The sequence below is a fragment of the Colias croceus genome, chromosome 19, assembly GCF_905220415.1.
Source record: "Colias croceus chromosome 19, ilColCroc2.1".
NCBI classification, from domain to species: Eukaryota; Metazoa; Arthropoda; class Insecta; order Lepidoptera; family Pieridae; genus Colias; species Colias croceus.
Window position 1 is genome coordinate 4911464 of NC_059555.1, and position 14865 is coordinate 4926328.

Genomic DNA, 14865 nt, shown 5'->3' on the forward strand with positions numbered 1-14865 from the left:
GGTAAGAAGATGTGACTATTTGCCAGTGTCAAGTATGAAGCTGTTAGTTGTCAGTTGTCCTTGTCACTATGTGTTAAAAGGTTCTTTCAAATTAGACTATTTGAACATGTAAACTGTATAATAATTATTAGCTAATACATTTTTTTTATAATAACTTATCGTATGTATTGTGAGTGGCTTTATAAGCGGAGAATTTTCTGAATATCCAATCAGTCTATCTATTTATGAACGCGACGCTATTACTTGCCAATGTCAATAATTGACATTTGGCTATTGGCATTCGAGAATTGAGATTTGAGTGTCAAAAATTACGGGTCGGCTTCTGTCTTCTGGATTTAATGTGTTTAATGTGGATCTAAATTCTAATACCTAGGTAACTAATTGATTAGAGATTGTACTGATTATATTATTTTTCAGTCAAGATAATTCTTTAAAATGACTGCATTCGAGGAGTTTGGTGTCCTCCCTGAAATAGGGAAGGCAATTGAGGAAATGGATTGGACGTTACCGACAGATGTTCAAGCAGAAGCAATTCCTCTCATATTGGGTGGAGGAGATGTTTTAATGGCTGCAGAGACCGGTAGCGGAAAAACTGGTGCATTTTGTTTGCCTATAATTCAAATAGTGTGGGAAACACTGAAAGATATTCAAGAAGGGAAAACGAGTAAAATTATAACGCAAACGTCCACAGAATGGACAATGTCATTTTTTGATCGAACCGAAGCTTTAGCGGTTACTCCAGATGGCTTGCGGTGCCAGTCGAGAGATCAAAATGGCTGGCATGGCTGCAGAGCTACGAAAGGTGTTCACACAAAAGGCGCTTATTATTATGAAACTACTGTTACCGATGAAGGTCTATGTCGAGTAGGCTGGTCAACTCAAGCGGTGAGTTAAAATTGCAACCTATAATATTAAATGTCACAGCTTGCCAACAAAACAAAATATATAAGACAGCTGGTTAATTGATATCCTAGCCCCTATTCAACCGTTAGCCTGAATGACATTCAGCCATGAAATGAAGCTATATCTGTATCTTTAATATTTAACAACTTTAGTAAACATTTTGTCCTAATATGTAATTATTTATTATGTAATTGAAATTAATTACATCTATCTTTCTTCCAGGCAAGACTAGATTTAGGTACTGATAGACTCGGATTTGGATTCGGTGGCACAGGCAAAAAGTCAAATGCAAAACAATTTGATGATTATGGTAGTGCCTTTGGAAAAAACGATGTAATTGGTAAGAAATAAGTTTTTAAATGCCTATGAAACATAAATTATAATGGTAATAATATCATGTATTTTTGTTATAGGTTGTATGTTAAATTTGAATAATGGTGAAATACAATACACTAAAAACGGAGAATCATTGGGGGTAGCCTTTAAGCTGGATCAGTCTCGCAGGTCAGATTGTTACTTCCCTGCTGTTGTATTAAAGAATGCCGAGATGAGCTTTAATTTTGGTGCAACACCATTTAAGGTAATCAATCTATGCTTTGTCATCTGTGTAAATTAATTTGCTGCTCAGTGTGATACCATATAAAAAATATTTAATATTGATAAAGAATGTTTTCCATTATTTTGTATCATAGTTTTAAGCTTCCTCTATAGCTTTAAATATTTTTTTATATTATACTAGATTTCCGCCCGCGGCTTCGCCCGCGCAGTCAAACAAAAACCCGCATAGTTCCCGTTTCCGTGGGATTTCCGGGATTGCGTAATTTTCCTGGGATAAAAAGTAGCCTATGTCCTTTCTTGGGTATCAAAATATTTCCATACCAAATTTCATGAAAATTGGTTCAGTAATTTAGGCGTGATTGAGTAACAGACAGACAGACAGAGTTACTTTCGCATTTATAATGTTAGTATGGATTATTGGTATATTTCAATAGCTATAAAATAATAATAGTTAAAGTATGTATTACATTTTTCTTGCAGTACCCACCACCAAAAGAATACATAGCTATTTGCCAAGCACCAAAGGATTTTGTGAAAGTTAATATTGTGTCTGCTGGTGCAGCAACCGGAGCTACAAAACCAGTGAATAATGCACCACAAGCAATTATTATTGAGGTATTTAATAGAATAGAATAATTAATAAAAGTAAATGAGACTTATAAATTTATAAAGAATAGAAAAAATTCGATCACGAGGCGGGACTCGAACCCGCATCCTTCGCGCCATTCCGGGGCGGATGCCTAACCAACTCAGCCACTCGTGACCCGCCTGAGTAATCGAATTTATTCTATCCTTTCAGTTTTATGTGTCTTAAGGGACACACCGCGCGCCATCTATTGAGAAGATTTAACAACCATCTCAACCAATATGAAGCACTTTTCAGTGAATACAATATTGTAACGATGGAACACGACCTTTTCTTGAATTTATATTTTTTGGTTTTTATGGCATTCAAATGCTTTATAAATATAAATTTATAAAGAATAGAAAAAATTCGATCACGAGGCGGGACTCGAACCCGCATCCTTCGCGCCATTCCGGGGCGGATGCCTAACCAACTCAGCCACTCGTGACCCGCCTGAGTAATCGAATTTATTCTATCCTTTCAGTTTTATGTGTCTTAAGGGACACACCGCGCGCCATCTATTGAGAAGATTTAACAACCATCTCAACCAATATGAAGCACTTTTCAGTGAATACAATATTGTAACGATGGAACACGACCTTTTCTTGAATTTATATTTTTTGGTTTTTATGGCATTCAAATGCTTTATAAATATAAATTTATAAAGAATAGAAAAAATTCGATCACGAGGCGGGACTCGAACCCGCATCCTTCGCGCCATTCCGGGGCGGATGCCTAACCAACTCAGCCACTCGTGACCCGCCTGAGTAATCGAATTTATTCTATCCTTTCAGTTTTATGTGTCTTAAGGGACACACCGCGCGCCATCTATTGAGAAGATTTAACAACCATCTCAACCAATATGAAGCACTTTTCAGTGAATACAATATTGTAACGATGGAACACGACCTTTTCTTGAATTTATATTTTTTGGTTTTTATGGCATTCAAATGCTTTATAAATATAAATTTATAAAGAATAGAAAAAATTCGATCACGAGGCGGGACTCGAACCCGCATCCTTCGCGCCATTCCGGGGCGGATGCCTAACCAACTCAGCCACTCGTGACCCGCCTGAGTAATCGAATTTATTCTATCCTTTCAGTTTTATGTGTCTTAAGGGACACACCGCGCGCCATCTATTGAGAAGATTTAACAACCATCTCAACCAATATGAAGCACTTTTCAGTGAATACAATATTGTAACGATGGAACACGACCTTTTCTTGAATTTATATTTTTTGGTTTTTATGGCATTCAAATGCTTTATAAATATAAATTTATAAAGAATAGAAAAAATTCGATCACGAGGCGGGACTCGAACCCGCATCCTTCGCGCCATTCCGGGGCGGATGCCTAACCAACTCAGCCACTCGTGACCCGCCTGAGTAATCGAATTTATTCTATCCTTTCAGTTTTATGTGTCTTAAGGGACACACCGCGCGCCATCTATTGAGAAGATTTAACAACCATCTCAACCAATATGAAGCACTTTTCAGTGAATACAATATTGTAACGATGGAACACGACCTTTTCTTGAATTTATATTTTTTGGTTTTTATGGCATTCAAATGCTTTATAAATATAAATTTATAAAGAATAGAAAAAATTCGATCACGAGGCGGGACTCGAACCCGCATCCTTCGCGCCATTCCGGGGCGGATGCCTAACCAACTCAGCCACTCGTGACCCGCCTGAGTAATCGAATTTATTCTATCCTTTCAGTTTTATGTGTCTTAAGGGACACACCGCGCGCCATCTATTGAGAAGATTTAACAACCATCTCAACCAATATGAAGCACTTTTCAGTGAATACAATATTGTAACGATGGAACACGACCTTTTCTTGAATTTATATTTTTTGGTTTTTATGGCATTCAAATGCTTTATAAATATAAATTTATAAAGAATAGAAAAAATTCGATCACGAGGCGGGACTCGAACCCGCATCCTTCGCGCCATTCCGGGGCGGATGCCTAACCAACTCAGCCACTCGTGACCCGCCTGAGTAATCGAATTTATTCTATCCTTTCAGTTTTATGTGTCTTAAGGGACACACCGCGCGCCATCTATTGAGAAGATTTAACAACCATCTCAACCAATATGAAGCACTTTTCAGTGAATACAATATTGTAACGATGGAACACGACCTTTTCTTGAATTTATATTTTTTGGTTTTTATGGCATTCAAATGCTTTATAAATATAAATTTATAAAGAATAGAAAAAATTCGATCACGAGGCGGGACTCGAACCCGCATCCTTCGCGCCATTCCGGGGCGGATGCCTAACCAACTCAGCCACTCGTGACCCGCCTGAGTAATCGAATTTATTCTATCCTTTCAGTTTTATGTGTCTTAAGGGACACACCGCGCGCCATCTATTGAGAAGATTTAACAACCATCTCAACCAATATGAAGCACTTTTCAGTGAATACAATATTGTAACGATGGAACACGACCTTTTCTTGAATTTATATTTTTTGGTTTTTATGGCATTCAAATGCTTTATAAATATAAATTTATAAAGAATAGAAAAAATTCGATCACGAGGCGGGACTCGAACCCGCATCCTTCGCGCCATTCCGGGGCGGATGCCTAACCAACTCAGCCACTCGTGACCCGCCTGAGTAATCGAATTTATTCTATCCTTTCAGTTTTATGTGTCTTAAGGGACACACCGCGCGCCATCTATTGAGAAGATTTAACAACCATCTCAACCAATATGAAGCACTTTTCAGTGAATACAATATTGTAACGATGGAACACGACCTTTTCTTGAATTTATATTTTTTGGTTTTTATGGCATTCAAATGCTTTATAAATATAAATTTATAAAGAATAGAAAAAATTCGATCACGAGGCGGGACTCGAACCCGCATCCTTCGCGCCATTCCGGGGCGGATGCCTAACCAACTCAGCCACTCGTGACCCGCCTGAGTAATCGAATTTATTCTATCCTTTCAGTTTTATGTGTCTTAAGGGACACACCGCGCGCCATCTATTGAGAAGATTTAACAACCATCTCAACCAATATGAAGCACTTTTCAGTGAATACAATATTGTAACGATGGAACACGACCTTTTCTTGAATTTATATTTTTTGGTTTTTATGGCATTCAAATGCTTTATAAATATAAATTTATAAAGAATAGAAAAAATTCGATCACGAGGCGGGACTCGAACCCGCATCCTTCGCGCCATTCCGGGGCGGATGCCTAACCAACTCAGCCACTCGTGACCCGCCTGAGTAATCGAATTTATTCTATCCTTTCAGTTTTATGTGTCTTAAGGGACACACCGCGCGCCATCTATTGAGAAGATTTAACAACCATCTCAACCAATATGAAGCACTTTTCAGTGAATACAATATTGTAACGATGGAACACGACCTTTTCTTGAATTTATATTTTTTGGTTTTTATGGCATTCAAATGCTTTATAAATATAAATTTATAAAATTTATAAAAATTTATAAATTAAATTTTATATTAATTTAAAAATATATTTTAAAAATTTATAATTTATAAATTTATAAAATATAAATTCAAGAAAAGGTCGTGTTCCATCGTTACAATATTGTATTCACTGAAAAGTGCTTCATATTGGTTGAGATGGTTGTTAAATCTTCTCAATAGATGGCGCGCGGTGTGTCCCTTAAGACACATAAAACTGAAATGATAGAATAAATTCGATTACTCAGGCGGGTCACGAGTGGCTGAGTTGGTTAGGCATCCGCCCCGGAATGGCGCGAAGGATGCGGGTTCGAGTCCCGCCTCGTGATCGAATTTTTTCTATTCTTTATAAATTTATATTTATAAAGCATTTGAATGCCATAAAAACCAAAAAATATAAATTCAAGAAAAGGTCGTGTTCCATCGTTACAATATTGTATTCACTGAAAAGTGCTTCATATTGGTTGAGATGGTTGTTAAATCTTCTCAATAGATGGCGCGCGGTGTGTCCCTTAAGACACATAAAACTGAAAGGATAGAATAAATTCGATTACTCAGGCGGGTCACGAGTGGCTGAGTTGGTTAGGCATCCGCCCCGGAATGGCGCGAAGGATGCGGGTTCGAGTCCCGCCTCGTGATCGAATTTTTTCTATTCTTTATAAATTTATATTTATAAAGCATTTGAATGCCATAAAAACCAAAAAATATAAATTCAAGAAAAGGTCGTGTTCCATCGTTACAATATTGTATTCACTGAAAAGTGCTTCATATTGGTTGAGATGGTTGTTAAATCTTCTCAATAGATGGCGCGCGGTGTGTCCCTTAAGACACATAAAACTGAAAGGATAGAATAAATTCGATTACTCAGGCGGGTCACGAGTGGCTGAGTTGGTTAGGCATCCGCCCCGGAATGGCGCGAAGGATGCGGGTTCGAGTCCCGCCTCGTGATCGAATTTTTTCTATTCTTTATAAATTTATATTTATAAAGCATTTGAATGCCATAAAAACCAAAAAATATAAATTCAAGAAAAGGTCGTGTTCCATCGTTACAATATTGTATTCACTGAAAAGTGCTTCATATTGGTTGAGATGGTTGTTAAATCTTCTCAATAGATGGCGCGCGGTGTGTCCCTTAAGACACATAAAACTGAAAGGATAGAATAAATTCGATTACTCAGGCGGGTCACGAGTGGCTGAGTTGGTTAGGCATCCGCCCCGGAATGGCGCGAAGGATGCGGGTTCGAGTCCCGCCTCGTGATCGAATTTTTTCTATTCTTTATAAATTTATATTTATAAAGCATTTGAATGCCATAAAAACCAAAAAATATAAATTCAAGAAAAGGTCGTGTTCCATCGTTACAATATTGTATTCACTGAAAAGTGCTTCATATTGGTTGAGATGGTTGTTAAATCTTCTCAATAGATGGCGCGCGGTGTGTCCCTTAAGACACATAAAACTGAAAGGATAGAATAAATTCGATTACTCAGGCGGGTCACGAGTGGCTGAGTTGGTTAGGCATCCGCCCCGGAATGGCGCGAAGGATGCGGGTTCGAGTCCCGCCTCGTGATCGAATTTTTTCTATTCTTTATAAATTTATATTTATAAAGCATTTGAATGCCATAAAAACCAAAAAATATAAATTCAAGAAAAGGTCGTGTTCCATCGTTACAATATTGTATTCACTGAAAAGTGCTTCATATTGGTTGAGATGGTTGTTAAATCTTCTCAATAGATGGCGCGCGGTGTGTCCCTTAAGACACATAAAACTGAAAGGATAGAATAAATTCGATTACTCAGGCGGGTCACGAGTGGCTGAGTTGGTTAGGCATCCGCCCCGGAATGGCGCGAAGGATGCGGGTTCGAGTCCCGCCTCGTGATCGAATTTTTTCTATTCTTTATAAATTTATATTTATAAAGCATTTGAATGCCATAAAAACCAAAAAATATAAATTCAAGAAAAGGTCGTGTTCCATCGTTACAATATTGTATTCACTGAAAAGTGCTTCATATTGGTTGAGATGGTTGTTAAATCTTCTCAATAGATGGCGCGCGGTGTGTCCCTTAAGACACATAAAACTGAAAGGATAGAATAAATTCGATTACTCAGGCGGGTCACGAGTGGCTGAGTTGGTTAGGCATCCGCCCCGGAATGGCGCGAAGGATGCGGGTTCGAGTCCCGCCTCGTGATCGAATTTTTTCTATTCTTTATAAATTTATATTTATAAAGCATTTGAATGCCATAAAAACCAAAAAATATAAATTCAAGAAAAGGTCGTGTTCCATCGTTACAATATTGTATTCACTGAAAAGTGCTTCATATTGGTTGAGATGGTTGTTAAATCTTCTCAATAGATGGCGCGCGGTGTGTCCCTTAAGACACATAAAACTGAAAGGATAGAATAAATTCGATTACTCAGGCGGGTCACGAGTGGCTGAGTTGGTTAGGCATCCGCCCCGGAATGGCGCGAAGGATGCGGGTTCGAGTCCCGCCTCGTGATCGAATTTTTTCTATTCTTTATAAATTTATATTTATAAAGCATTTGAATGCCATAAAAACCAAAAAATATAAATTCAAGAAAAGGTCGTGTTCCATCGTTACAATATTGTATTCACTGAAAAGTGCTTCATATTGGTTGAGATGGTTGTTAAATCTTCTCAATAGATGGCGCGCGGTGTGTCCCTTAAGACACATAAAACTGAAAGGATAGAATAAATTCGATTACTCAGGCGGGTCACGAGTGGCTGAGTTGGTTAGGCATCCGCCCCGGAATGGCGCGAAGGATGCGGGTTCGAGTCCCGCCTCGTGATCGAATTTTTTCTATTCTTTATAAATTTATATTTATAAAGCATTTGAATGCCATAAAAACCAAAAAATATAAATTAAATGAGACTTATTTGTATTTTGCTCAAGGTCTATATTAAAGTAGTTATTTTATAATTTTGTATATCATAATATCTATGCTTATAAGACTATTCTGTCTATCACAAAAAAAAATGTTTATTTATAAACCAATCCAAAGAAATGTTTGATGATCTATTCACATAACTGTTTGTTAATACAAATTCATAATTCTTGCAGCCTTCAAGAGAGTTAGCAGAGCAAACTTGCTCTCAAATTACTTTATTCAAAAAGCATCTAGATAATCCTAAAATTAGAGAACTTCTAGTGGTTGGTGGAATAAATGTTAAGGATCAAATAAATCAATTGAATTCTGGTGTGGACATTGTGGTGGGAACACCTGGGAGACTTGAGGATCTTATACAAGGAGGTATGTGAATTTTACAATTAGTTTTGAGAGAATTTACCAAAAAAATTAGGAGAAATGTTATGATTATATTCAGTTGGGAGGAACTTTGTCGCAAAATTATGTTATAGAATATAGGCCATAAATTATATTTAAAGAAATGGGTATTTTTTTATTATAGCTGCATTTTTGTAACTGAATGAATATGTGGTGTAGCAACTACATATTTGCAAGTATCAGCTATATATATGTATGTTAAGATTTCAACAAGCAGTAGCATTATAGTATACAGGATGTTATTGTTAAGTGTGAGGAGGATTAGTAGTTTTTTGATACCTGCAATGGTTACGAAATAATCGCCTGTGCACACTTAATGATTACTCTCTGTATAGTCTACAGGGCATGTTGCACTCAAAATTAATAACATGTTATATAGACATTATAGAGACGTTATAAATTATAATACCTCATCTCATTATTTTATTGTCCATATCCAAAATGGGCAAAAAAACTTGAAATTTTTCTTTTATAAAGCATATTGTTAATTGTTATAATAACTAGTGAGAAATAGACTTCATTTATTTCAAATATTATTTGATTATTACATTACTTCATATTTTCAGGATACCTAGCACTTACTCATTGCCGTTTCTTCGTCCTGGATGAAGCTGATGGTTTGCTCAAGGCCGGATGCGGGGAACTCATTGAAAGGCTCCACAGACAAATACCGAAGATCACGTCAGATGGTCGACGGTTACAGATGGTTGTGTGTTCAGCTACTCTGCATGCGTTTGAAGTTAAGAAAATGGCGGTATGTTAATGTATTTTAAGATGTCAGAAGAATTTTATGTTATTATTTAATTTGTTTATTTCTATACAGATTATACATGTACTTAGTTATTATGCAGAACATAATGTTACACTACAGTTACAATAATAATTAGACACTTTCCATCGAAATTGTTGTTATCTGTTCACATCATATCTGTCAAAAGTTCAAATGACATATTTTTATACAGGAAAAATTGATGCACTTCCCCACTTGGGTTGATTTGAAAGGCGAAGACGCAGTGCCTGAGACAGTTCATCACGTGGTAGTTAATGTCGACCCTCAGAAGGATCGCGCGTGGCAAAATCTTAGAAAGTGAGCTTGAATATTTATATGAACGTGTATAAAAATAAAAATGTGTGCGTGTACTAGTGTACACACGTAAGAAGTGAAACTTCTTCATGACCTTAATTAAAAAAAAATAATTTACTATATGCAACTACTGAAATACGTCGAATCACGCTTGGTAAGGATAAGAAAAAGATGGCGCGTAACGGAAAAATGTCACGCGTAACGAAAAAATGATATACTAAATTTTTTTCCAACCCCGATAAAGAAGTTTCACTTCAATTAATATACATAGTTTGAAAAAATATTAAAAAATAAACGCTTAAGCACATGTAATTATTGCATTGTCATTGATTCTGAATAAGTGCATAAAGTTTGATAATACAATAATTTCATGTATAACTTATAAGAGCGTGTTTTTAGTTTTAAAACTAATTTATGTTATTGAAACTACATATTTACAAATCTTTCCCATTCAACTAATCATCCTTTACATTAATTATAATTATATTATTAATCCACAGACAAATAATGACGGATGGTGTTCACGCGAAAGACAACATTCACAGTGGAAACACGACGCCGGAAACACTGTCGGAGGCTGTGAAGATCCTTAAAGGGGAATACTGTGTAAGAGCTATCCGGGAACATAAAATGGACAGGTATATTATTGTGTATAGGGTTAATCTATACTTAATATTATAAAGCTGAAGAGTTTGTTTGTTTGAACGCGCTAATCTTAGGATCCACTGGTCCGATTTGAAAAATTATTTCGGTGTTAGATAGCCTATTTATCGTAGAAAGTTATAGGCTATATCACGCTATCGTTCACGCTAAGACCAACAGGAGCGGAGCACTGCGGGTAAAACCGCAGGACACAGCTAGTAGTTATATAAGTTTATATCTGAAACGAGATATAAGTAAAGATAACTAGAATAAAACCTTGCTTGTAAGTTAGTGATGATGTAGTTCAAATTGGATGTAATTTGTATTTTTTATCGATTCACAGAGCCCTACTTTTCTGTCGTACAAAATTGGATTGTGATAACTTAGAGAAATATCTCAAATCATTTGGTAATGAGTTTTCGTGTGTCTGTCTGCACGGAGATCGAAAACCCGCGGAGAGAAAATCTAACTTGGAGTTATTCAAGAAGGGACAAGTGAAATTCCTTATTTGTACTGATGTAGCCGCCAGGGGTATTGATATCTCAGGATTGCCGTTCAGTGAGTATTTGAATTTTTATGAAAAAAATATTGAAATATATTTGCTACATTTCAAATGTAGCGAATTTTTTTTGTATTATTCTGGTACACTTACATCACTTAGCAAAATGTCATCCAAATCCGTTTAGTGATTTTTGCGTAAAAGACAAACACACAAACACTTAAAAACTTTTGCGTTTGTTATCTTAAATTTTAAGAGCAGTGGTGGCTCAGTGGTGAGACCTTAGACTTCGAATCGATAAGTCCGTGGTTCGAAACCAGGCGAGCGCGTAGGAAATAAATTGATTTTTCAATTTATCTGCGCATGTTGTAACATCACCACTGCTCGAACGGTGAAGGAAAACATCGTGAGGAAACCGACATGTCGAAGAATTAAAAAGTTCGACGACATGTGTCATCCGCCAACACGCACTTGGCCAGCGCGGTGGATTATGGCCTGTACCCTCATAGGAGGCCCGTGTCCCAGCAGTGGGAACGTATATGGGCTGATGATGATGAATCTTAAATTTTAATATTAATTTCTTTAAAAGAATCTTTTTTTTATAATTAAATTAATTTCAGTGATTAACGTAACACTACCGGACGAGAAGTCCAACTACGTGCACAGGATCGGTCGAGTCGGGCGCGCGGAGAGAATGGGGCTCGCTATCAGCCTCGTATCCACTGTGCCGGAGAAGGTATTGTACACATTGAGATATACATATGGAGACGACACCGCCTACATCACTTATGTTCCGCCCAACATACGCCATATGGCTTAACTGCACGCTCATTTTTTATTTGTTTTAATGTGAAACACATCAAATATGCCTTCGTGTGTGTTACGATATTGCACAAATAATACGGAAAAGTGCAAAGGAATAACTTTTATCGGTAAGTACCTAACTAGATAATAATTTTTAAAACTTAGAGCAAAAAAAATGGCGCACAGATTTTGTTCGTGGTGTCTCCTCCATACGTAGTAATATTATCTCAATGATTGTACATCTATATACTTAATATTATAAAGCTGAAGAGTTTGTTTGAGCGCCCTAATCTCAGGAACTGCTGGTCCGATATGAACAATTCTACAATATCAACGCTAACACCACCAGTAGTGGAACAATGTGCATGAGGCATGTACCTAGATGTTATTCTAAAATAAACCGTAAAATTGTGCGCTAGGATACATATTTAAAAGCTGAATTTATTTATTTTTGAAATTATCTTCTTAATATATATAAATCTCGTGTCACAATGTTTGTCCTCAATGGACTCCTAAACCACTTAACCGATTATAATAAAATTCACACACAATGTGCAGTTCGTTTCAACTTGAGAGATAGGATAGGTTTTATCCCGGAAATCCATCGGGAACGGGAACTATGCGGGTTTTTCTTTGAAAACGCGGGCGAAGCCGCGGGCGGAAAGCTAGTAGTTTATATAATTTCAAAAATGTATTGAAATTGCCCGTATTTCACAGCTTACAAGTGACATTTTAATATTATCGAGTAATATTTTATTGGACGAGTAAATTTAAACCAAGGATTGAAAAATCAGCCCTAAATTTATTATTGTTGATTTCTCATGTAATACTTAATTACAAGGTTTGGTATCACGGCGAGTGGTGTTCGTCCCGCGGCCGCAACTGCTACAACACGAGCCTGATCGACGACCGTCCCAAGGGCTGTTGTATGTGGTATAATGAACCGCAGGTGAGAATTTCATTTATAAAATATCAAAGTTATATTGTTACAAATCATTTCTAAGTTTTTTTTTTTCATGTTGTTGTTTTCGGATCACTCATTCTATCTTAACTATTAGTACATTTCTGACTATATATATAAAATCAGAAAATAGAACTGGCTACTTTTATTTTTTATACATAAATGCTGTTTGTTATAAATGTTGGTAAAGTTACCAAAGATGATTGAGGATGATGCGAAGATAAATATTAATTTTAAATTAATCTTGTACTCTTTTTTAGCGCATACACATCGTATTTTTAAATAGTACTACCAATTGGGATTCTAAAACTTATTATATTTCAGTACTTGGCCGATATTGAGGATCACCTGAACATCACGATACAACAGATAGAGCCGGATATGAAGGTGCCGTGCAACGAGTTTGACGGTAAAGTTGTCTACGGTCAGAAGAGGCAACAAGTCGGCACTGGATATGTGGTAAGATAATCACTACGAAAATTAAACGGATTTTAAACGCGATTCATTTATTCACTTTGCGTGGTCACGGGGACTTGTTATTACAAATTATATTTAATTAATATATCGCGTTTAATATCCGTGAGTATTTCATTTTCTAAATATATATAGTTACCCTCGTAAAATGAAACAAGAAAATACTAAGATAATAACAATTCATATAATTCTTATTTTATATACGACATGCAAAAGTAACACTGTTAGGTTTTTACGCCTAAACTACTGAACCAATTTATAAAATTTGGTACGCAGATAAAGTGCGCGTTTAGTAAGGATATAGCATAGTTTTTAACGTGTATAGTTAGTAGGAGGCAATAAAAGATTAATATTTGCATGAAGTGTTGTCCCGTACAATACATGCAATGATGACGAAGTCACGGGCGCGGAAGTTAGTAAATATTTAACTCCAAAATTTCTTTAGTATTAGATAATTTGCCGCAGAATAATTATTATAAAGTGATAAGGAAATCATGTAAACAATAAGCCTATACATGCGAAATTTTTTTTGGAAAATTACTGAGTGACAAATTTTTACGTCTTGGGTATCTCAATATCATTATTCAGCCTACTGGTAAATTCGTCACTTGTCTGATCACCACTGTCCAGTATAATATTGATTATATTAATTTGTGACTAATATTACAGATTAGTTTCATAGAGACTGCATCTATATATTTTTTTTCTGTTTACAGGATCACGTAAGTCAAATGGCGCCCGTTGTGAGGTCCTTACAAGATTTGGAGTCGCAAGCTCAGATGTATTATTTAAAACTACACCATAATGTAGCAGTTGCTTAATAACTTTTGTATAGATAAACCTCGTTTTTTCAATATTGCATTAAAAATGTATAACAGCTAGCAGCAAGTGACTGATGTAATATGTTTTAATTTATTAATAAAATGCATTTATACCATAATTATGTGACTCATTTCTATCTCCTTTACCTCTGCCTTGCTTTTGTTTTAAACTTCTGAAATTTAATTTTATGGTTAAAACATTACAATGCAATTATTACAAATAAATAGGCAGTAGATATGAGCTTCACAGCAGCAGCAGCTGATTTTAGAGTGCAGTGTAGTTTCATCCAGTATTATTCCTAAAATGCATGTAATATGCAGGACATAACTATTCACCGTCTATTATAGACTAATTATACATTTTAATAAAAAAATATCCGCATTTTACTGAGTAATACATTATTATTAGCCAATGTGTCCTGATACAAAGAACAATATTATTTGCCTGTGAATATAGACAAATTCATCCTGACTAGAATGAGAATATCTAAACAGCTCTAAGCTTATATCCCTTATTGGCTTATTATATCCATACTATTTAATATTATAAATGCGAAAGTAGCTCTCTTACTCTAACTTGATGAGAAATGACATAGGCTACTTTTTACCCCGGGACATAGGATAGGTTTTATCCCGGAAATCCCACGGGAACAGGAACTATGCAGGTTTTTCTTTGACTGCGCGGGCGAAGCCGCGGGTGGAAAGCTATACTATTGTTATCTCTTTTTCGCTTATATATT

General features: G+C 36.1%; 1 protein-coding gene across 1 annotated transcript; it reads left to right on the top strand.

Annotated features, from left to right (window-relative positions):
* Window positions 1-311: 311 nt before the first annotated feature.
* Window positions 312-14244, top strand: LOC123700472 (ATP-dependent RNA helicase Ddx1). The gene is made up of 13 exons (XM_045647692.1): window positions 312-885; window positions 1126-1243; window positions 1317-1483; window positions 1942-2076; window positions 8618-8807; window positions 9407-9594; window positions 9803-9927; window positions 10425-10562; window positions 10910-11124; window positions 11686-11801; window positions 12711-12818; window positions 13155-13289; window positions 14021-14244. The coding sequence occupies exons 1-13, from the start codon at window positions 436-438 to the stop codon at window positions 14123-14125; spliced, it is 2190 nt and encodes a 729-aa protein (XP_045503648.1). The 5' UTR covers window positions 312-435; the 3' UTR covers window positions 14126-14244.
* Window positions 14245-14865: the final 621 nt, after the last annotated feature.

What these genes read in the sequence shown, in the direction of transcription:
- LOC123700472 (XM_045647692.1), top strand. Translation starts at nt 436, where the DNA reads ATGACTGCATTCGAGGAGTTTGGTGTCCTCCCTGAAATAGGGAAGGCA. An exon ending in TAGGCTGGTCAACTCAAGCG is followed by an intron (nt 886 to 1,125) that starts GTGAGTTAAAAT and finishes TCTTTCTTCCAG; the next exon opens with GCAAGACTAGATTTAGGTAC. An exon ending in TATCTCAGGATTGCCGTTCA is followed by an intron (nt 11,125 to 11,685) that starts GTGAGTATTTGA and finishes AATTAATTTCAG; the next exon opens with TGATTAACGTAACACTACCG.